Genomic DNA, 24,433 nt, shown 5'->3' with positions numbered 1-24,433 from the left:
AAGAAGGAAATACTTCCACCAGGGCCTCGTCCCAAGGTTATGCACAAAGATAAGAGGACTCAGGCAAGTGTAGAAGCAAAAGGCCCCAGCAGTTTTCAAAACACGACTTAAGTAAACATTTATGGAGCTAATATATTTTGGTATAATGTTTAACATAAAATAATTACAAACAAGAGGGAAAATCATAAACACTGTAATTAAAAAACAATTCAGTAGGCTATAAGTCTACACAATGCATATGAAATTTCATATTCTACTATCTCCTCTGGCTTTTACCCAAGAGCATTAAAAAAAAAAGACAACAATGAAGAAGAAAGGGGGAAATTAACCCATAGAAAAGACTGGCTTTTTAGAGAACAAACAGCATCTTCAGCAGTCTGTGGGAACACAGGGACTGTACTCTCAGCTTTCCTGGTCTGGTCAGTGACCTCCCAACATCTCTTTCATCTCTGATTTTGGGATCATGTCAGGAGCCAGGGACAGATCTTGTTTGGGGTTTTCTGTTCCCTACAGCAGAGAGAGTACTGCCCTCCCTCCATTTCAGAAATTGCCAGGCCCCATATAAGATCCATAGGGACTTGGAAACAGGAGTTTGTTTGCTGCCCTTTGCTCCCAATCACCAGCCGATGCTTGTGACATATGGAGGGAATTTCAAATCTATGACAGCCCGATCTACAGGCACTCGCGCAAGTGGAGCTCCACTAGAAAGAGGGTGGCTTTGCCCTGATGGCGTTCTGGCGTACAGCTTGGCTATGGGGCCTTCCTAGTGAAGATGTGCCTTCTCTTTCCTCCTGCTCTCAGGATCAGTGCAGTGTGAATTCCACTAGGAGGCACCCCTGGTGTCTGTGCAAGATCTAACTGACTAAAGCAGGAAATGTTCCACGCCTTAAACACAAGGTGGCAGTATATGCTGCTCTATTGCAAGGGCCATGGGCTTGTGAAAGAAACGAGCTGAAGGGGGGTGGGGAGTGCTGACAGTAACTGAAATCTATTTGAGTTTTCAGTGAAAACTGAACATCATGAATATTTTGAATTTTTTCAGGAACTAATAATTATTGAATCATAGGCATTCAAAGTATTCCAAGTCTTTAAGTCTTGAAATACCCCAGAACCCTACCACTTGCCCACCCAGCGCATCCCTACAACTCACAGAGCTGGGGTTTGACCCAGGGCACCAACCCGCTGTGCTCTCCACAAATCTGCCCTTTCACCTCAGCTCAGCTCCAGAGTCACTTTCTCCTCAGAGTCAAGAACCCCTCAGACCAAAGTTTCAGGATCCCCCTCCCTCAGTGCCTGTGAACATCAATAACCACACCTCTTGAAAGGGTAAAGACAGAGATCACCTAAGGTGGCAGGTGGAGATCAGAAAAGAGGGGGGAGAGCAAGTTTGGAAAAATAAGTGAAGATATGGGGAGTGAGGAAGAAGGGAGAAAGCAGGAGAAAGCGGCAGTGAGGGAAGCGAAGGAAAAATATAATGAAGAAAAAGAGGGGGGAAGAAAGAAGCCAAGGGAAGAAAAAGAGGAATGGTAGAGAAAAGGGGCAAAGGAGGAAATACAGAAAAGGAGGAAAAGAAATAAGACAGGAGGTAAGAAAGAAAGAGAAAAGTGAGTCAAGAAAGGAGAAAAAAAAGGAAAAGAAAAATAAATGAGAGAAAGAATGGGAGAAGACGCGCGGAGAAGGAAGGCGGGGGGAGGGTGTGCCAGGGGGTGCAAATTGAGAAAAGAGAGGGAGCGGGTGCAACGGGAGGCGGCAAGCCTGCTGAGGAGCTGGCATTCCCGGAAACCGGGACAGAGATCGGGTCAGATGGGGTTCAGGGAAGAGAGGGGAGAGCAAGTGGGGAGAGAGGGGACGATGAGTGGAAGGAGAAGAAGGGGACAAAACCCGAGGGGCGTTGGAGCGTGCTTCTGTGAGTTTTGTTTGGGACCCGTCTTGGGTCCTCCGGCTGCGCGCCAGGAGCTCTAACTCGCCTCTGGGGTAACCGCTCTCCCTGCTCTCCCCTCCCCTCCCCTGCGTCTCGAAGGCAGCGTCTCTCCTGTAGGGGGACCCGTCCGCGGTGACACGAGGCAGGTCGGCCCTCCTGCCGAGCTCGATACCCGGGTGGCGCGGTGGCCCCGGTCGGCGGTTCTCAGGGATTTCTGGCCGAGGATGCGCCAGGAGCGGCGACAGAGCCCGAGTCCAGGGCGTGCGGAGGAAGGGAGAGCCGGGCCGGGCTGCCGGGAGCGCGGGCTAGGGTGCGAGCTGCCTTGCGGGGAGCGGGGGCGCGAGGGTGCGGGAGGGGGCGGGGCGGCGGGATGGAGGGCGGGGGCAGCACCGCGCCGGCTCCCGGGCGCGCGCCGGGGAGGCGGCGGACCCGCGTGGTCCGCCGGCCCCCCCGGGGGTCATTTGCATGCTGTCACGGCCCCGCGCCGACTCCCGGGGCGCGCGGCTCGCCCGTTCGCTCACTTGCGCTCGGCTCCTGCCACCGCTTCGGCGGCGCAGCCCCGGGGAGTCCGCGAGCGGGCAAGCCAGCGAGCGGGAGAGGGAGGGAGGAAGCCCGGGAGGGAGGGAGCGAGGGCGCGCCCCGGCTCTCCCTCTGCCCCGCCGCCCGCCCTTCCTGCTGCCACAGGTCCGCCCTGGGCCCCGCTCTCACTTGGGAAACTTGGGACGGCGTTGGGGCCGCGTGTGGCACCTCAGGGGGGCGGCCCCGGCCTCGAGAGGAGGAGGAGGGGGGAGAGGAGGAGGAAGAGGAGGAAGTGAGCCCGAAGGATCCGCTCAGAGCTGTTTGTCCAGCTGTTGCTCTTCGCACCCCGAGCTGCGCAGCCAGAAGGGGGACGAGTGGAGGACAGCCGGCTTTCCGCGCTCATTTCCAACTCTTCTCACAGCTTGTCTTTCCCAGACACCGTGGAGTCCCCTCAGGCCACCCCGGCGGGCGCGCACCTGCCGGCCGCCCCTGACCTCGAAGGCCAGGCGGCCCCCGAGGCAGAGAAGATGGCCCGGCCCAAGACCGACTGCCGATCACCTGTCGGCCTCGACTGCTGCAACTGCTGCCTGGACCTGGCCCACCGGAGCGGGCTCCAGCGCGACAGCAGCGGGGACAACAACAACCCGGGCAGCCCCACTGTGAGCAACTTTCGGCAGCTGCAAGAGAAGCTGATCTTTGAGAACCTCAATACCGACAAGCTCAACAGCATAATGCGGCAGGATTCGCTAGAGCCCGTGCTGCGGGACCCCTGCTACCTAGTCAACGAGGGCATCTGCAACCGCAACATCGACCAGACCATGCTCTCCATCCTGCTCTTCTTCCACAGGTGGGTGACGGGGAATACGGGGGGGGGGCACGGTCCGGGCTGGCACCCGCCTCTGCTGGACCCTCACCTCTGACAGAAGAGGCAGCCAGGAAGTCCACGAGGGGCGCTGAGGGGGTCGGGCTAACGGGCTGCCCTGACCAGACCCCCGAGGCTACCTGGACTCCCGTGCGGCTAAGGGGAGGCCTGGCAGGTGGGAGCCCTGTTTTGAAAGGTGCCTGCAGACCCTTTCCTCGGGAGATGCTGGAGCCCTAGATGGTTTGAGGGTAGCTGGCGACACTTTCTTCCCAAATGCCTGCATTTCTACAGCCACTTTGGATATTCTGCCGCGGGGTGCTCAAGGGGATCTGAGCATCTGAGGTCCTCCCTTATCAAAAGCCCGTTTCTAAATATGCAAACTATCAATGAAACAGCAAAGGTTTTTAAATTACTGAGTGGCCCTGACTGACAGGGAGGGCAAGCAAAATGTCAAGACAAGTTAAGCTGCTGTTGGGGCTGGGGGAAGATGGGGAATAAGGAAAATCTGAGACCTGAGAGAATTTATCGAAACTCTCCAAGGGGGGACACCTCCTCCACGGATCACAGCCTTCAATTTGGAGTGGTGGCTAAAAGCAGCTCCAAAGAGCATCCTAGGAAAGGAGGATGGATGAATCCATGTCCTCTCAGGCGTGTGTTGGAGTGCAGGTCAGACTTTCTAGAAATCCTGCTGAAGGGCAAGGAGGGCAGTGGGAAGGGGAGAAACATAGTGGGAAGACCCAAGGTGGCTGCTGTCCTCTAGTCTGAGACACTCTGGTAAGAGCCGGTCTTAGGGGAACAACCGAGGCAATTTTGAGGCAAGGGAAACTTCAGGAAACCTAGCTGTGTATTTGGTGTTCTTAGAGCCACAGGGACAGGGCACTGTTGTGTGTGTGTGCACGTGCGTGGGTGAATTTTACTCTTTCTCAATGTTGCAGCTTATGTAAGAGAAAAAACTTGCTGTGGGAGACCTGGGTTGTAGTACAAGTTATGACTACTTCCCTGTGTGAGCCTGAGCAAATTGCCTGATCTCTCTGGGCTCTAAGGTTCCTTCTAGTTCTGAGATTCCAGGTCGTGGGCAGGTAATGTGCTCAGACAAGGTAATAAGAAATTTTGAGCTCCCACAGAATATTTGAATAATTGGATGGCTTTTCAGTGAGGCACAAATAGGACATTTTAAAAGCCATCAAGCTAGGCAGGCACTGCCCTCACTTAGTGCTCAGCCCAGGTTCGCCTCCTTAGCCCCAGAAGTTCCAGGAGGAGACAAGCAGGGCTGCCGAATTTGTTAGCATTATTATAACAAGTTGTATTTCCAGCCATTTTCCACACCATTGAAGCCCTTTCTCATCTATTATTTCACTTCAGGCATCAATTTATCTCATTGCCTCCATGAAAGCAGGCCGCATATGTAACAGGTTTCAAGGGAATCTTCATTTCTGATGAAAGATTACTGCAAGCGTATTCAAACCACAGCCGCTGCAACCCTGCAGAGTAAAGCCCTACCAGGCTCCTAATAAGCCACTAGGCTTGTAGGCTGCAGGGAAGGAGTGGTGACGACACCTGGAAACAGCACCCCCGTAGCACTTGCAGTCTTTCAGCTGGGACTGAAACTGCTCCGAAATGGCCTGATGACAGGTACATAAGAGGGGATGCCTCCTCAGCTCTGTTCCTAGGTTGGGGGCCTAGGAGGGTCAGATCTAGGTGAGTGAGGTGTGAGGCTGAGAGCTTGAGGTCAGAGTTTTCGCTTGTGCCACACCTGGTGAGGCTTCCTGGTGGTCTGGGTTTCTTGAGTGGCAAGACCTCCTTTGTCACCTACTCCACTGATACCTGTCTATTGACACTTGGTTCTTGGCAAAGCCCAGAAATCCCACCAGGTTGGACAGGGGGCTGAGGGCCTTGGTGGAGGGAGCAGGGCATACTGTTGGGAGTTGTCTCTGTGCACACTGCCTCCTGGAATCAGGGCAACTTAATGTCCCAAACAGCTGAGCAGTGAACCAGCAAGTACTCAGGCTTCAATGAGGCTGGGGAATGACAAGGTCCTGTGGCAATAGCCTTAACAGTTCCAGCAGGACAAAGCATTCTCTCATTTGACTTTACAACAGGGACCTTAGAGATTGGGGATTCTGAATTCGGTTGAGGTTTTGCCTAGAATGACATCCTTATTAGCAAAGTAAGAGATTGCTGTTGCTGGTCACAGGGCTTCTCTAAAATCTGAACTGGACCGTCTTCTCCTGAGTGAAAATTTCCATTTCCTTTTCTTCATTTATTCCCTGGTTTTGTCTCTTCATACCTCAGCCATCATTTTTACTTCTGTTTCATTTAATGAGTTGATATTTCAAATGCCACCATTTTTTACTTCTATTTCATTTAATGATTTGGTATTTCCAATTCCTGCCTGGGTGTCTTTTTCCTCTAATTTGTCTACCTTCAAGGCCGTCTTTTCTGGAGAAGTGACTCTTCCCACCCCTCCTCCTGCAGCCCACCCCCTTGCTGCAAGGGATCCTATATTCTTGGGAGCAAGGGCGGGGCACATTCTTGATTTCTGTCTGGTTTGTCTGCTTTGACCTGTCCCTGGCTCCCAGCTTAGCTCTTGGTTTCCTTGGAACACAAGAGTGTATGCAATTTGAGAGGAGGGCATGTTTTATACTCACTTGGCTTTCTCTTGACTTCTAGTTATACAGTCAGTACTCAATAAAGGTTTTTTGACTGGATGATGGCTTAATTGTTGGTGTAGTCCTACGTAAAGATTTTACAACTTTAATTTAGTCTTGGAAAATTCTTATTAAGGTTCAAGTGTGATTTTTTTTTTGGTGTGAACCCCATGCAGTAACTCTAATAGCAGAAGTCCTGATGGACAGTGCTGTATATATACATATAAATCAGTGTAATGGGCATGCAGCTCACTGGTATGTAAATAGTGCATCTAAATGATTGGGAGGAAGATGTGTTTTACATACCATCCTTTCAACTTTGTGTTAGGTAACTAATAACTATAATAGATTAATAGCTAACATCTATTAAGTGTTCCCAACATGTACTAAGCATTATATCTGCATAGCCTCATTTAATATTCACACCAACCCAAAGAAGTGGGCACTGTTATCACCATTCTTCATTTTTTGATGAAAGAAATTGAGGCTTGGGAAAGTTAAATAACTTACTCAATGCCTCACAATGAAGAGCAGAGCCAAGAATCCACCTAAGATCTGTCAGACACTAAAGAATTGTCTGTGAAGAAATAATTGTTAAGCAGAGGTAAATATTAGCCCAGAAACTAACCAGATGGTTAAAATGTCCTTATTAGGTGGGGTGGCCATCCAGTTCGGGGACATAGGGCTTTCAATGCTCAAACTGTCTCAGGGAAACTAGGATGGTTGGTCATCCTATTATTAGGAGACTATACCTAGACCGTATCTTTTGAAAATGCTTCTGAAACTGAAAAACTCAGGAGGCACATAGAACATGCTGGGCAAACAGCTAAAATTTCCAACTGAAATGTAGCCTATTAAAAACTTGCAAAATTGAAATATGAGGGGCCTTAATTCTCTGATCAGTAAGGTGCAGCAAGCTGGCATGGGAGCTTTGGCCATATTCTGTTGTTGTCACTGCTGTTGTAATGTCAAATTTATTTCTAAGATTGTATCCAAGCCTCCTTAGTCAGTTCTATTCTGCCTTGGGCCCCCAAACCCACCTGCCCAATGTGATCTGAGATATTCTGAATCTGAGTTCCCTTCCAACTCTGAAAGCCCTAGGAGTCTACCTTTAAGCTTCTGAGCTAGCAACAACTGGTCCCACACTTAGATCCTCAGAAAATAATAACAGCAAAGATTTTGAATTGTTTTATGTGTGCCAATTCATTTAATCTTCCCTATTGATTTGATATATAGTAGAAAGGGGAAAGATATAGATTCAGAGATCAGGCTTCCAAGAAAAATTTGCATGAAAATTATTTGTGCTTCTCTGTGTCTTTGAACTAAGATTTCATAAATGTATGTTCCTGCACCTGATTTCTGAGGATGTAGCCACTTACATGGTGTGATTTGAGGAGCAAAACTCTCCCACCTGCCTACTGTAGTGCCTAAATTCATACTGTAAGATCCATTCTCTGTCCCTAAACCATCTAAAACCTCTCTCCCATAGCACAGTGGTATGTGGACCACATTGTGAAAAATCCTGAGTTAGAGATTGCAACCGTTTGTCAACTAATTTGCCATTTGATTTTGAGGACGGAGTTCTTTGCAGTAGAGAGGTTTGGGTTTCTGTGTGCTTAAGTCTGTCATTCTTTGCCTTTGTGATTTTTGTTTTTGGTATCAAGCTTTGAAAGTCCTTCCCTAGCCCAAGGTAATTTAAAATAACTATTTCCCAAGTGCCTAGTGGTCTGACAAAGAATAAGCACTCTTGGATTAAGGCAGTTCTCTGTTGAAAAACACAAATGTGTTTGCAAACTTAACATTTCATGGTTTGTAGATCTCATGAGAACCTTGATATGTAAGAAATTGTCTTTTTGCTGACGCACAGATGTAAATTCCATGTGTTAAGAGGCTTTGGGCAGTGAGTGACCCTAGTGCTTTACCAGCATTTACTACATATATTACATATGTACATGTGTGTTTTATATATGTAAATAAAGTATATGTATATATTAGATATCTACATATATAATAGTAAAATATATATAACATGAAATTTGTCATTTTTAAATGTACAATTTAGTGGCATTAGGTATATTCACAGCATTGTGCAGCCATCATCATTATCCATTTCCAGAACTCCGTCATCATCCCAAACAGAATCTCTGTACCTATTAAATAATAACTCTCTATTGTCCCCTCCCCTAGCTCCTGGTAACCTCTATTCTACTTTCTGTCTCTATGAATTTGCCTATTCTAGGTATTTCGTATACGTGGAGTCATACAATATGTGGCCTTTTGTGTCTGGCTTCTTTCACTTAGCATAATGTTTTCAAGGTCCATCCATATAGCAGTACTTCATTCCTTTTTATGACTGAATAATGTTCCATTGTATGAATACATCACATTCTGTTTAATCCATTCATTTGTCCATGGATGCTTGGGTTGTTTCCACCTCTTGGTTATGGGGAAAAACGCCACTATGAACATTGGTGTACAGGTATCTTTTTGAGTCCCTTCTTTCAATTCTTTCGAGTCTCTACCTAGGAGTGGAGTTGCCCAGCACCTGTGTCTCATTCCAATTTTGTGGTCCTCTACTATGGTCAGTTCATACGTAGTAATGCCCGTGAAATGAGCGAGCATCTGTTTCTTTGTGGAGAATACCCCCTCCCTGAGTCGGCTGCTTGTGCTAGTGGTTACAATGAAAAGAAAGCTAAGACATTTAACAAAATGATAGAAATAGAAGTTTTAGGGGGGAAATGAGATGCTTTCGAAATGCTCATGAATTAGGGACTGGCAAAAGTTTGAGTGTATCTCTCTCATGAATGGCCAGGTTTACTACCCAGGGTTTACTTGTTGAAAGAATAACGCCTGACTGCTTTACTCGTCATTGACTACTTTGTATGGATCTGTTTATCAGAATTTCCTTCGGGGTGACAGTTCACTGGGAGTAGGGGTCTGTGGGAATGTAGCATGGGGAAGTCAAGTTTGGAGAAGAGAAGCTGAGAGACAGGGCCAGAGTCCTTGAAAGGCCTGCTACACAGTGTGGGGCTTTGAGCAGCGTGAGAGTTCTGGATGGATGGGTCCTGCTCTTCAAGAAAGGTGGCAGGAACAGAACGTGAACTTCACCTCCTCCTCCAGTTTACCAGGACTGGACGCATGTGAGCCCACACCCCAGAAAATAACTCTTTCCAGGTGACCTTATGTTCCCTCCCACCTGAAGAGAAGGTTAACAATCCTGCTTATATTTGCACTTCCAGATAAACTAACAAGCTCTCAATTCCAGGTAGAGTGTTGGCTCCTTTCCATAATTGGTCCTGAAGGCCAGGAAGTCTGAGTAAATGGAGATGGATGTGTCTGGCCCAGGCTGCCAGGGTCTCTGGGTCCCCTAAGTGATGGAGCCCAGCAGAGCACTTGCCTGCACCTCGTGGGCAGGTTAAGAGGAATAAGGTCGGCAGCATCTGCACCTGGTGGTGGCCATTGCGCTGTGTTTGCTCATCACAATTCTGCTCCTACCTGAACTTTCTCCTCTTATGTAAGGCATCCCTCAAGATAACTACAAAGCCATAATCTGCCATGGCTGGCTGGGTTTACATAACAAATTGGTTGGTGTCATGCAATAGCCTCTTCAGCCCTGGAGAAGCCAACGTGCTGAGTGGACCTGAAGCTTGGGCCCATTTGGTGGGACACTCTGTGTGCTCAGCGCACTCAAAGGAGAGCATTCCTTGACCACAGGGGTCAAAAAAGATAAAATTTCCCTTTTAGATGAAGAGGGCAATAATGGCCCAGGACATGTGCCTGCAATAATGGGACAAGGGTTAGGGCTTCGCTGTGGGGCTGCAGCTTTGGCAGAGCAGGTTCTTCTTAGAACCCTGTGGGCTAATGGGATCTCTGTGAAGGCCAGAAGGCTAGTTCCCAGCCTCAGAGCAGGTTTGATGAGGACTCAGGTCACGGGAATGGCTTATGGAAGCCACTGTGTACCATGCCGAAATCCAGCTTAGCTAAGGAGTCAGAGTGAGGATAAAACGGGGGTCTGTGAGACTAGAAAACAAGGTTTTCCAAATGCTAATCCAGGCAGGAGGGAATCTTATAAAGGGGCAAATTCACTTGGACCTTCTAGCTGGAAATCCCTGTCCCAAAGTAGCTATTGCTCTTTTAGAAACAGTTTAATAGGTGTGAGATCCCAGCCAGCACGGGGAGACTGACTGGGAAGCTTCCCATCGTGCAGACACTTGCCCAAGGGGAAGCAGGAGCTAGCAGCATGCTGGTCAGTGATGCCCCAGGCACGCTATCAGCCTTCCTCCCCCGGGAGCCACTTTCCTCAAATAGACCCAGCTTGAAATCAGGCCCCTGCCTGTGGACGGAGCCCCACAGGGACCTTCCCCATCCTTCCTCGAAGGAAGAATTTACTCACGAAACAGCCTTGGGTATTCAACCTACTTCCTCTTGTCTTCTCTTCAGGGGAGATGGAGAGCAGCTGCTCACAGCTGAGGGATCTGGCCAAGATTCCCAGTCTGAGGTTTCCTGGCCGGTGATTGGCTACAGCTATCCCTGAGGAAGAAGGGATGAGAAGTGAGAGGAAGGGAAGTGGTTCCAGCGGCTCCTTCCTGGCTTACCCCCCACCCCCAACTACACACACACACACACACCCCTCCCTTTAGTCTCACTCCCAGACTGGGCTGGGCCTGGGCCAGCCTGAGGGCCCTGACTCATATCTCGCGTAGTGCCTTATGTAACAGAGCCAGGTTACTGAGGCATCAAGCTTCTGCTTGCTCAGTGGCAGGCTTCCCTGGGGCCAGGCATTCAGAAGCCTGCTGGGGGTCTAAGTAGAACTCACCAGACTTCCAAAGGAAAAGCCTGCTGTCCCTAGTGGCAGGCCAGCAGTCTGCTCAGAGGCAGGTGCCAGGCTGTGAAGGGGATTCCCCCCTGAGCCCCCACACTGAGCAGCAAATGTCAGCAGGCAGGTGAGCTGCTGTGGGCTTAGTGTGTTTTGGGGTGTTTTTTGCAGGACCGGGGGCTCCTGCTATCACCTGATCATATACTGCTAAAGAGACAGCCTGGTGCATCTGGAGAGGCCCCAGAACAGGTGTCAGAAGTCCTTCCTTTTATAGCGGCTTGTTGATTCAGGTACTGTTCTGGAGACCTTGGGGAGAGGGGTTTCCCAGAAGCCAGAGGAGCTTTTTAAAGGAAGGCCCTAAAAGAGCCAATTCCCAATGCATTCTCCTTGCAGTCTCAAAGTCCCCAGGCTGGCCTGAATTCACAGTGACATTTAGCTCTCTTCCAGGCCTGTTCAGAAAGTTGCATGACTAGCTTGGTGCAACTGAGCCCCCAGTAAAGTGGGGCTTGCTGAATTCTATGATGTATTTCTCTAATAAGCTCATCTGACTATCCACAACACAGAATAGCCCCACCAATCTGATATTCCATTGGCTCAAAGTTTATGACTCAGCCAATAGGTTCTCTTTTTCTCTTTCCTTGTCTTTGCCCAGCCTATCCCACTGTGTCACCAGCAGGTAAATGGCTCACCAGGCTGAGGGTAGTTGGAGACACTGCTGTTCCATCCAAGAAGAAGAGGAAGAGACAGGGAAATAAAGGTACCATGGGAATTACCAGCAAGCATGATTTGTATCCAAAGCTCAAATTCATGACTCCTCAGACAAGCTCAAGACCACCATCCCAGGGCTCAGGACAGCCAGACACCCCAAATCCCCTGAATCATAGCCAGAATTCAGTGAAAACTAGGGGTAGGGGCTGAGGTGGAGGTGCAGAATTTCCCTTTCTTGAGACCCCTGCCAGGCCTCCAGCCCCTCACTTCTCCCTATCCCCCCACCCTTTCAGTAAGTTGCAGTAAAAAAAGTAAATAAAATAAAAAAAGTAAGAAAAACCCTTTAGGGTTTTCAGGCAATACACCCTGCCTACCCAGGTGCACAGGGAAATGAATGACGGCAGCGCCTCACTCAACCTTGTACTGAGCAACCAAGCACTTCAGTTGAACAGTTGATCAATCCATCATTTATTGACCAAGGGCCTGCTATTTATCCAGTGCTTACAGCAAATTTTTCGAATACCTAGCCCGCTAAGCCCTGTAGAGGATACGGGAGGCAGCAGAGGCCAGGGCCAGGCTCAGGGGAGCAGAGAGTGATACAGCTTCACCCCAAGGCCGACAGGGAACAGAGCAGGCCACGTTGGAGCTTCTTCTTCTTGAGGGAAAGGCCTCAAGCTTACTGCTCCGTGGGTCTGCAGGTCCGGAGCTTAGGCAGTGCCAAAGCAAACTAGGAAGGGAGAGTCTATGGCGGCGGCTTCCAGCAGGGACTTAAAGAATGGCTTGGCTCTGGCCTGGTGGGAAGCGGCTGTGGGGCTCTCTGGTTGGGAGAGGGGAGGAGAACCTTGCCAGTCCAGCGGGGCTCATGGGTTGATCAGGTCAAGTCCGGATCAGAAAGAGCTATCCCTGGGGTGGGGACAGCAAGGAACACTTTCCATTCTTTCTGGGCTGAAACTGAGAGGCACCCAGCTTCAGGAACGAGAAGCCTATTCTGCCTTTCTCTCATGGCCCCTCCCTGACTCGGGGCAAGCTGACCTCTAGTAGCCTCCCCTCAGATACCTAGCTAGTCTTGGGTAGGCAGAGGCCTTCAGGGCCAGGGAGCAAGAAGGCCCCTCTCCTTGATGTTTGCAGAGAACTTTGGAACCAGGGGGGTTGAGTTTGGGAGTGCAGTTGAGGATGGGGGGCAGAGGAACCAGGAGAGTGTGGCTTCACATATGTGAACCTCTGGCCTCTGTCTCTCCCAGGCCCCTCCTGAGGGTGGTAACAGATCCAGGAGGATGTCAAGGTGCTGCCATGAGAATATATATACCATTCACCCTAATCTGTCTGGAAAGAAGTTGATGTTCGCCCCACAGGGTGTCATCTTAGCCTTGTTTGTATCTTAGTCAAACCCTTCTTCCCCAGATGCCCTATAAATGCCCCTGGGGTTGGGCTGAGGAAGGAGGGAAGCCTGAAGCTGACAGGAAAGGAGGGTTGGAGTAGCAAAAGGAACCAGCCTCAGGTCGCCTGGGGAAGGAGGGTGCTGCTTATCGTTAGCACCTTGCTTTCTGGGTCCCTCTCCCCTCAGGCTGATATCCTAGGCATCCATGCCCACACCCTTTCCCACCAGTGCTCTGAAGAATCCACATTTTACGTTCATGAACAGATTCAGTCAACAACAAGTATCTCTTGCATACCTTCCATGTGCCAGGCTCACTGTTAGGCACTGGGAATAGAACGGGAAATTCACAAAAGGCATGGGCGCAGCCATCCTGGAATAGCCAGTGGAATGGGGGAGATGGACATTAACCCAACAGTCACACTCATGAATGTATAATTACAAAGTTTAAGTGCCTAGAGAAAAAAAGCATTAAGCTTCTGTCAGAGAGAATAACAAAGGATCAGACAAAGCTTCCTGAGGAAGTGATATTGAGCTAAAGAAATGAATCTCTATTGCTGAAATTCTAATTATCAGACCCAGGCCAAAGGACACATGTTCAGACAGAGGGCTTTCTCAGGACCCCCAAAGTCATACCATTAGGTAGCTGCTCACACTCTTGGAAATATTTCTAAGCCATGAGCGGCCAGCAGGTCCAAAAGGGGAGGACTGACAACATCCTGACAAGAGGAAGAGATGAGTTTGAAGCCTACAGGGCAGCTAATACTTAATGTCATCCTTCGCTAAAAATAGTCCATGACAGTATGGAAATGCGTAAAGGCTGGCCCTGGGGACCAGTGATAAAGTGGGTATAGCCTATGGAGAGGAAAATTTGTTTTTGTAAATTATTTACTGTAAAGAAAACAAGAAAGGGGAGGGTCGTCTGGGTTTTCTTTTCCCTTTGCAGGCCTCCTTCTGAGTTATGAATGCTTCTCATTGTACAGAGGCAGTGGGGCACAGAGCTTCGGGCTACAGTCCTTTCTGGGGCCTGGGGTGTAAATTTTCTGGGCTGCAAATGTCAGATATTTGTCCAGGCTGAAAAATAGCCTGAATGCAGAAGGGAAGAGAGGCTTGTTTAACCAACGGGAGGTAAACCTGGGACTTCAGGGAGCTGCGGGGCCAGGCAAAAGGAACTAAGATGATTGATCTGAGAGGAGTTTAAGGGTGGGCCAGAGGGTGGTAAAGAGAGAGGAGAGAGGTTGATCTTCAAATATAAAAAAAGTCGCAACTTGGAGATGGTGACTAGTTGTTTCCAAACCACACTAGGAACAGAACAAGAGGAAATAGGCCTCTACTGTAGCATGAAGAATTGTGATTAGATAGCAGAAAGAACTTCCTGACTACAAGCTTTCAGAGAAGCTAGACAAAATTACCAAGAGATGTTATATTACAATATGGGGAAGGTGGTGACAGTGGCAAAAAAGAACTGGATGAAAGTACTAGAGGGCTGGTTATAAGGACCATGGACAGAAGGGACAGACAAGTGGGGAAAGCAAAGGAGTCAAGCAGATGCCTACAAGGAAAAGGAAAGCACATGTGGGAGAGATGAAAATGTTTTCAGGAAAATACCTTCATAATGAAAATGTGTATGAACTCTACATTGGAGGTGAGTCATGGAAACTAGCATATACTGTCCCAGGGCTGGAATCGTGTTGGGGAATGCACTGAGGAGCTGGTAGGTTCCCTCCGCATCCTTCAGCCTTCTTATCTCCTGGTCAGATTAGCTTCAATGGGACACCCATTCTCTACAGTCTAACAATTTGGGGAAGCACCTCAGTGCTGAGGGCATTGGAATACAACTGCTCACCACAAGTGCTTGGGGAGAAGGAGGAGTTCTCCTTCCACACACTCAATGAAAATCAGACCCAGGGGATAAAGTGGCAGCTAACAAGCCAGGCAAGATCCCTGTGGCAGGATATTTACAATGGTGGTGGAGACAGAAATCAAATAATAATTGCACAAATAACTGTATCTTTACAATTGATCATAATGAAGGAAAGGTGCAGGAAGCTGTGAGAACACAGGCTAAGGGGGCTTCCCCCAGGATTAAAGAAAATCCACAAAAAGAAAAATCACCTTGTTAAAACCTTGGGCACTACATGTGCTCCTCTGTGAGGGATTCTTGCCCTAAATCAGTAGCCAGGAAAGTTAAAATGAACTCAGTCATAGCTAATACCCTAAGATGTGGACTTGGAAGTTCCTCTGGCTCACTGGGGCCCTCAGTTAGGAGCCGACCCCCAAGGAAATTTTCTCATTACCAACATCAAGCAGCCTTGATTTAGGCAGAGTGAGTCTCTGAGGGACATAATGGCCTATCCGCTGAAAATCAGGATCAGAAAGACTTTGAAGAGCTCATCACCTACCAGATGAACAGGATGAAGGTCAGTGAAGAGAATAAAGAACTAATGCACTGAAAATTATGCTTGAAACTAGCCCCCCAAAATGACCATGGCTCCAAAATGCTGTGCCTTCAGTCTCCTATTCAAATGTGGGAGGCTTTGCTAGTGTATTCTAGTATTAGCTGCAAGGTGTGCCTAGGGCTTCTGAGTGCTGGGGAGCCAGGAACCTAGAGAGGCAGGGCCCCACTCCACTGTTTCCCATTCCTCTCACAGAGGGGTGGGAGGTGCTGGCCCTTGTGGGGAACTGGAATTGGCTTCTTCACCCTCAGAAAACCCTTGAGGGGCCACCGAAGAGTAGAGAAGGACATTCACCCCCATGTGTTCCTGAAGCACAGGGGCTTCGCGTCTGATAAGACTACCATTGACAGACTCAGTGACCTTTGCAAGTGACTTCTCCAGACCTCAGTCCCCTCATTTAGAAAATGGTGGAAGTGTGGTTGGGAAGGTTAAGTGAGAGGACGCTCCCCAGACGCACTCAGTAAAGGGAAGCCTTCATTATCATTAGGCAAGTCATATGTGGAACCGGAACAGAACCTTTTCAGACTTGCTTCACCTCTCTGTCTCACAAGTCCCCTCACCAACCTCTCCCCTTGCTCCATCAATCACACACCCTCTCCCACCCAAAGCCAGCTAACACCCACAACTCAGTCTGGCATGCTTTCTCCCTGTCAAGGTTTGCTCTCTGAACCTTCTTCATTCACACTCAGGTATAAACAACTAAGAAGGCTTCTGGTTTTCCTCCTGTTGGAGGCATGAGCTGCTGGGAGCTTTGAAATTTTGACCAGAGATCAAAAGCTACAGAAGCACGAGGGCTCCCTACTGGCATTGCTAGTGAATGGAGAAGGATTTCAGAGGGTGGTAGAGACAGAGACTGCCTCTTCAAGACCCTGAGCTTGCCCTACCTAGGATTGGTGGCTGGCACCTTCTGCTTCCACATGCATCTTAGCCGGAGATACAGGCTCGGAACCAGTAGGGCTTCTGCAGCCATTAGATCTGAACCCCTCTCTTTACAGATAAGGAAACTGAGGCCCAGAGATGGGTGGGTACCTGCTCCAAACCAAACAGCCAATTAGTGACCAGCTGAAACGAGAAACCAGGTCTCCTGATTCTCTGATCCAATGGTCTTACGACTTCTCGTCTCTAGACGGCTGTGCACATCCCATCCCAGTAGGTACACAGCATCTCCATGCCAGGAGACCAGCTTTGGGTCCACCTGATGCCAAAAACGGTGTTTTTTTATTTGATTTTATTTAATGGAATTGACCAGCGGTTTGGGTGTTATGGAGTCCCAGCCCTGGAATCCTGCTTCTGCTCAGGCTGGGGCTGCATGCCACAGCCACAGTCATGCAAGGGGGACAGAAAGGCCTGCTGTTCGGGTTGGAAAAGAAATCAGTTGCTGAAACATTGGTCTTTTTGAAAGTTCCAACCACAGGGGCTGGCTGGCAGAGCCGCCGTCTGGGCTCCCCCAGAGGATCCGGCCCTCCCCTTCAGTCTGGGAGTTAGTTTAGGAAGCTGGCCCGGCCTCGGCAGAAGATCCGGAGGGCAGTGTTGGCCCCAGGAGCTCCAGCCTTCCCTCAGAGCCTGGGAGCCCACGAAGGCACTCAGGGCCGGGAACTTCCTCCCGCCTCCACAGCTGAGCCAGCCCAGGCTGGCCCCGAGGCTCCCTGAGCACTTTTTCTTCTGAGCCTGGGAAAGAGTTTCCAGTTGCTCCCGCCCTCGCCCGGCAGCTACAGAGATAGAGCTAGAGAGTGAGAGGGAGGCAGAAGCAGAGAAAGAGAGAGAGAGGGGCGGGGGAGGGGGGGAGAGAGAGAGAGAGAGAAACCAACCACAGTGCAGCCAGGCAATCAAGGTTTCCCTGGGTAGCAGTGAGATGAAGGGGGAAAGGCTGGAGGAGCCCCAGCTTGGGGAGGACCCTGAACTCGTGGAGGAGGCACAGTTCCTGGAAGAGCTACAGCTTGAGGTGGTGGAAAGTGGGTCGGATTTGGATCCAGAAGATCTGGGTTCGAGTCCTGACTTTGCCACCAATCTGATGCTTGAGCTTGAGTAAGTAACTCCCTGCCCTTCTATGGGCTGCTTTCTCTACTTAAAAAGTGGGGGAGGGGAGAGACAAGATGGTCTCCAGGCTCTCTTCCAATTCAGATATTCTGGAAGACTATACCTCTAAAATCTTGATGTATGTAGATGGGATGCATGCACACTTGAAAGTCATTGAACCCCTGAATGTTAGAATGATGGGGGGTGAGGAAGAAGGGGTTCACAGGAACAATAAAAGGAAAGGAGAAGATGGTAAATGTGTAAAGAGTCATGATCCCAAGAGAGGGTCTAGGCTGAATAGAACATTAGGGTCAATTTTCGGAACTCAAGGAATGAGTTAGTAAGGAGAACCAGGGTATTTGGGGGTGTGGTCAGTGTGTAGTTACTAATTGGCCCTTTACCAAATGTCTCCCAAAGCTCAGGTCCTCAACCCAGGATGTATTTCTTGAGTTCTTCAAGTGTGTCTTTGTGGAAATTCTCATTTGAATTAGGGGGATTTTCAGGTCTTGGATGTTCACATCCAGATCTAAAAGACTGCCTAAGAAGAAAGACTAGATTGGCCCCTTGTTTTAGAAACCTGGTTTCTTGGTAAACCCCTACTTTCACCAGACCCACCGCTGCATGACTCAATGCAGGGCCCTTTGAGAATTTGATGGCTGCTATATATAGCTACTCTCCCCCACTGATGCAGTGATGAGCTACCAGAAACTAATCTGTTGGGTGAGTGTTGGTGTTTGTACATTTCACTGCATTCAGAATGGGTCATCTCTCCCTGGGTTATATGGTGAGGGTCCATAGCCACAGTAGGTGACATTTCACTAACCAGAGAGCTCCTGGCCAGGCCAAGCATGAGAGCTTGGGGTCCCTACATGGTGGATCATCTCCAATGTCCTCTGCCAATTGTGTGCCCACCAGCCTCTCCACTGCTGGGAAAGCTGCGGTACGGAGAGTAAGTAGAAGAGGAACCACCCCCACCTGTCCAGACACCTGCCCACTGCCCTAGTGGCTTACCCTCAATGCCTCCCGCTCTGCTCCCTCCTCCACTGTCCCTCCTTCTTCTTGGCTCAGTCCATTCAATCATTTCTTGCCCCTCAGTTAATCAATCATAGATTCCTATGGTTGCAAGTGACCTTAGAATTCCTGCAGGGAATAGTGCTGTACTAGATAGAGCCCTATGGTCCTCCTCGGTGCCTTAGGGGCTGCAGAAAGGAGAGAAGGGAGAAAGGGAGGAGAGAGTTGGGGGGAGGGAGGAGAGGCCAGGGTAAAGATGAATTTGAGGGAGGAAAGGGAAAGAGGGGAGAGTTTAAGAGGAGGACAGAAAAAAAGAGGGGAGGTTGATTGTGCCACCACCCTCACCAAATAGAGGTTACACCCCCCAAACAAACAAGGTCACAAATAAGAATCTGCATGTGTCTTTTAAAAGTTAGAAGGGTTTGGATCCTCACCTGGCTTGCATTTCCTCACCGAGGATTTTCAAGCTGGGCTGCCCTGAACTAGAATGCATCTCCCAGTGGGTGGTGGAAGTTAGGGGTCTCTGAGAGCCTGGGGAGACGAGTGGCCAGAGCTCCCAGCCTCAGCCCCACCTCCCTCAGTTCTGCCCCCTGAGGACTTTGTATCCAGAGTCCCTGAGAGCGTCCAGGTTAGATTGGTAGGGGGGAGGCAGAGGATGGGGATGGGGGATGTTTATCTGTTTAACAACAACAGCAAAAAGCTATAAGCCACCGAAGGCCCTTAACTCTCCAGCCAAATCAGGACTCTCTTGTAAAGCATCCCCAGGGGTGGACACGCTGCTTCAGCTTGAGGGCATTTACCCAGAAGCCGGTTCCTTTGTTGGTTAGCCCTGATTGTTAGACAGTCCTTGTGTTTAGGCAATATTGGCACAATCTTTCTGGCTTGCAGAATGCTTTGGCCCCTCCTCTCGTGTTCTTGCTGCGGGGCTCCTTTGTCTCCTGACCACCTGGGAAGCAGGCTCAGAGGAGGGGGGGTCGCTGGCTTCCCAGGGAAGACGGTGTTCCCAGCGAAGTGCACCACGTGCTCCCCGTTTCCCAGCGGGAGGTTGCTGGGACCCAGGCGAGCGCCGGGCTGGACAGGCAGGCTACTGATGTGGGCTTGGGGCACTCCAGCCGAAGCAGCCCCTGGGGCCAGGGCTGAGGAAGTCCACTCCACAGAGGGCACTGTCCGAGTTAAGTGAGGTCTAGTGAGGAATTCTCAGCGGGAGAAATAGCTCGAGGGAAGGAGCACTTGACCGAGAATAAGGGCCCTGTGTTCTGCTGCATACTCTAGCCTTGGCTGGGGCCAGCACCTTGAAAGGAGGAAAATAGTAAGGGCCCGGGCCCTGGCCCTGAGAGGAAGGCGTGAGGGAGGCAGGCTCAGGATGGCATCCCGGCCATTCGGTGGCCTAAAGCCCCGCCGGCTTTACATTGCAGGAGGAAATAAAGCCGTGCTTGTTGGCGGTGGGGGCCATCTGCGTGCACTATACAGAGAGCACTGTTCCCCCGAGCGTGGTAAACACACTCTAGTGGTGTGTAAGATGATTTTTGGTGGTATGTGGACTAACTTTGTTTTTCTATTTTTATAGCTATTAATTTATTTAACATGTATGGGGATGGGGAGTGTGTCTAACACATACACCATACGATTTCAAAAATATTTCCAAGGTCGGAGCATTTTTAAACAGTGAATCTGCTTGAAGTTACATTAGAGAAAATATTAAATAAATAACGATACTGACAGCCCTCAGTTATGGCCAGAATCTAGAGAGTGGTAGGCACATCATTGGATTTGGGGCAATCCTACCACACTGTGTTAGCAGAGGCAGGCAATAGGAGCCATACAGTGTGATTTGAGATCATCTCATCCACGTACACCTAGCTGGAAGGCCCCCTCTGACAGCCCGATTCCAAGTGTAAGAACACGCCGCTATTTTTATATCCCTGGTGTCCTGCTCTGCCCCATGATACTCAACACTCAGATCAGCAGCAAGCCTTTCCCTGGCTCCAAGGCCCAGTCTCTACCATGCTGTGGCATACACAGGGACATGGCCACTGGGAAGCTGGTGGGGCAGTCCTCACCAGCTTCCACTGATTTCTTCTCAGCATTGTTCATGGGCACATTCAACTCTAGTATAAGGACTATTTCCGGGAAGCAAGTGAAAGAGGTTCCAATTTTTCTCTGAATGCACAAAGCCACGGTAGAAGGACAGGAAATATGTCACTGTGGCAATTTCTCATGGACCTGTGCTGATTTCTGGACAGATTTGGGCAAGATTTGGTGGGAAATTTGTATAAAATCAAACTGTACAGGAGGGTTGCCGCTTCTGCCAGGAATTTGTGATGGGCTCTGTGTAAATAAGCTTGGACCATTTCCTCCTTCCATTGCCCTGAGATAGGGAACATGATTATTAGTCCGGCTTCCTCCAGGGCTCACCTTGCGGATTGTGAGGTAAGCCCTGGAAGGAAGTGGAAAGGTGATAAAGGGTCTGGTCTCCTGCCTTCCACCTGGGTTGTACCTCAGGAGCCTTGCATGTCTTCCCTATGTTGCCCCTGGAGCTGTCTTTAGTAAAAGGCTCAAGCAGAGACAGCTAAGTTTCCAACACCTCTAAGAAAGAAAATACCACAATGTCCTTTGCTCGTATGTTCCAGTGTTTAACAACCTCTGCTCTCTGAAACTGTTCCTCCTAAATTCTGTCCTCCAGCTTCCTGATACACCTCTTAATATGCTTAAATGGTTGTTATGTCCTTTGTCAGCACTCTTTTCCAAACTGGCAAAATCCGTATTTTAAAAGACTTTGATCCAGGTTGTGTTTCTCCATCCCTTACACAATCTCCAAATTCTCCACCAGAAACTTCATTCTGTCCTCTGTAACAGCTAAGAGTATAGTAGACACATCTCTGTCTTTAGCCAATCACCCAAGTCTCTCTTCTGACCAGTGACACACATTTGCAAGATGGCAAGTTAGGAACAGAGCAAAATTTACTGGACCTTGGAGGATCCAATCACCTGCCCTACTCCCCTGAGTTAGCTGCCCCACGAGAGACTAGAGCAGCCTAGGGTTTCATTAGTGGCCAATGGCCATGAAATAGAGAAGGAAGATGACCTCAGAGTTCCTATGGGCTTCTTTCCTATGTAGAGCATCCAGGATCATGCTTGTTCCTTAATGATACTAAATTGTGTGTTTACAATTCATTGCAGCCTCTGTCTTTAGCTGCCCTATCCACATAGCCCCATTCTTGTATCTGGATAGAGTCACATTTTGACTACCCATATATTCATTATCCACTTTGGGGACTATCCATAGCAGTCACTGAATCCCAGGTTACCCCCACCTCCCTCAAGCTGGTCTCCAGGTACTCAGGCATGTAAGGTCACTTTGACACCAGTCCATAAATAAAGAAGATTCTTGCAAAAATCAATTATCCACTCACACACAGGTTCCAAATACCATCATAGTTGAATTTCACGTGGCTGGGGTACCTAACACTGGAAGTGTGGCACAGATAATCCAAAATAAAAGTTATACCAAATAAAAACATGTATAGCTAGCTTTGAAATTGCACTATAGGTCTAATTTTTTCCCAGTAGTTCTGCCTTCCTAATTATTTGGACTGATACGAAAATGAGCTTGCATCCCTGGAGTATACAGAAACCTCTCTTAGGAGAACCTAAGAGAGCCTAAGGGCGCAGGGAGAAGCTAAGCTGAGACCAAGCATTGCCACAGACATTTCCCAAAGTGGAAAAGCCACCCTGAAATACTTGGAAGTTGGGTTTCAGACATACAGAAGTCTTCTCTCTGTGTTGTTGGAATGTGTCATATGGTCGTTTATGGCATGGACTTGTCCAGGAAGGTCTAGAGGGCCTGTCCACCGGTACCTAGTTTGACTTGGGGAGACACAGGGCCAGGGAGTTGATGGGAAATCATAGTTCCCTTCTCCCTCTTCGCCATAGCCTGATGGCTGTTTCACTGTGCTTGGTCTCGTCGCCTGACCTATGCGAGTCTGAAGGAGGTGGTGCAATTCATCTGAGGAAAATCACGTCTGAGACAGGAAGGGGCACGGCAGCCTCTTCAGCCAAAGATTTATGTATCTGTCACAGGAGGGAAGTGTGAGCTGAGAAATGACTCCCAGAAGTGCTAGAATTGGAAGAGACAGCGCTGCTGCCTTTCACAGTCAGTAGTGTATTCATTCGGAATCGGGCTACCTCAGGAGGCCAGCATCCTGGCCCTTCCTCCCTTCCTCGAGTCCATCCTCCCTCCTCGCTCCTCTCTGGCTCAGCACACACTTAAGAAAACAGAGCAGAGCCTGCCAGGTGCACCCTGCCAGAGGCCAAGCTGTAGGTGAAGGGAGGAGAGCAGAGACTTGTTGCTGCTTTTCGCCTGGCAGTTAAAGGCCAAGGGGATGGACCCCAGACCCTCGAGCCAGCTATAGCAGCTTGCGGCTGATGCCTTGTCATCGTGGCAGGCCCTGTGGCCACTTGGTTGGAGAGGGTTCCTCCAGTCCCTGCAGCCCACAGAGGCTGGGGGCTCACTCGTTCTGGCTCTATCTCGACTTAATTCTTCATAGTCTTTGTGAATTGAGTCTTGCATTTTTGCATGCTGGGTGCATTTTTGCCTATGGGCTCTCTGCTGAGCCTGGGACTGAGCCTTTCCTCCACGTCCCTTCCCCTGCTGCAAGGCTGCCAGGATTGCTCCCTTGGCAACATCACTAGGCTCCTGGGGTGTCTCTGGGGAATAGAAGCTGGGCGGCAGTGCTCCGTCTTTCGGGCTCTAGTTGTCCAAATGGCATCTAGCCTCTCCAATGCCAAGGGACCGCAGCTGTAAGGTCCAAACAGCTGTCTTTGGGAGCACCCACTCCACTCGGATCTGTGCCCGGCACCAATGGAAACAGACTCCTGGCTTCCAGGTGCAGCTTTCTGTGTGTTCTCCTATTCTTTGTCTCCAGGGCAGGGGCTTGGCCAAGGGAGCAGATTCCCCGCCAGGACAAAGAGCTAGTGACTGTTGTCATGCTCCTCTTCTCAGGAAGCAACGGATAGGCCAGGCCAGGCCTTGAAGCCCAGTAGGGAAGGTGAACGGCACCCCTGGCTCCAGACCTCGTGCCTCCTCACGTGCGTGTGGTCCCAGCACTAAGTGGCAGGAGATGAGTCTGAATTCTGGGGAAATGCCCCAGTCTGGAGAGGAGATTTTTTATCTCCCTTGCTGTAAACTTAATTGCCAAATCTGAAACATTTTAGCCTGGGTAGAGGAAACAGGCACCTCCCTCAAAAAATGGTGAACATGAGCTATCTATCACCCTGTAGCTGAGAGCTCTGAGCAGCTGGGGATAGTTTGAGGGAGCCTATGCTAGAAGGGAGGATGGGGGAGAAAAGAGAGTGTCAAAACCAGTTCTACCCAGAACTTGCCTGATCTCTCCACCTCTTAACCATTCCTCTGGGGGAGGCTTGCTTTCTGCTACTGCTAATGTTATACAACAATCTAGCCAAGGTGTAAACAGCTGGTAGTAGCTGAATGTGCTTCCCCTGCCCAAGTCACATTTCTCTTTAGACCTGGACCTTTGATAGGAGTAAGCTAAGCGAGCACTGCAGGTTCAGCTACAGGCTCATGGAGCTGACCTTTTGGGGCGAGGTTCTGCTCACCTTTAGCCCCTCAAATCGTACCAATCAGGTAGCCACCCTCTCCATCTCTGAGTACAGCCATCCTTTGGGATGTGGTTGACTTTAGCCAAGGGGACTGGGAGGGTCCTGGCTATGCCCTGCCCCCACCCCCATGTAAGCCCAGACACAGGGGGCAGGCACTGGGGAAAGGCTCCAGCTTAGCTAACTTCGGTGTAGGCCTCTGTGTTCTCCTGTCACCAGCCAGCAGCCACTTTTGGAAGATGCTGGGAAGAAATTGGAAATCCCCCCTCATGTGTGTATGTGTGTGTGTGTGTGTGTACCTGACTCAGTTGACTTTTCCAGTATCTGAGAAAGCAAGAGTGAGGCAATTACTTGTAATAGCAAAACCATTCTCGTTTGAAGGGAGGAGCTCTAACCATTCACTAAGCAAGGGTTACGGCCCTTCCAAGGGGTCTGTTGCAAAGCTATTTTTGGCTCATTTGCTCTTCTTTCCTCCTTGAGTTCTG

At 49.6% G+C, this 24,433-nt stretch overlaps 1 protein-coding gene across 2 annotated transcripts in view; it reads left to right on the top strand.

Annotated features, from left to right (window-relative positions):
• Positions 1–2,074: 2,074 nt before the first annotated feature.
• The window catches only part of TSC22D3 (TSC22 domain family member 3), a 58,860-nt gene continuing 36,501 nt past the window's right edge, over positions 2,075–24,433 (top strand). Inside the window, exons 1-2 of one of the 2 annotated variants that reach the window (XM_031675474.2) lie at positions 2,075–2,231; positions 2,862–3,287. In XM_031675474.2, the coding sequence (XP_031531334.1) occupies positions 2,146–2,231; positions 2,862–3,287 (512 nt within the window). In that variant the 5' untranslated portion in view covers positions 2,075–2,145. Of the gene's footprint in view, positions 2,232–2,391; positions 2,606–2,861; positions 3,288–24,433 lie in introns of those variants that run through there. The other variant, XM_031675475.2, reaches the window with a different exon arrangement.

This window comes from Vicugna pacos, unplaced genomic scaffold (genome assembly GCF_048564905.1).
Source record: "Vicugna pacos unplaced genomic scaffold, VicPac4 scaffold_209, whole genome shotgun sequence".
NCBI classification, from domain to species: domain Eukaryota; kingdom Metazoa; phylum Chordata; class Mammalia; order Artiodactyla; family Camelidae; genus Vicugna; species Vicugna pacos.
This window is presented reverse-complemented; position numbering and strand designations above follow the sequence as displayed.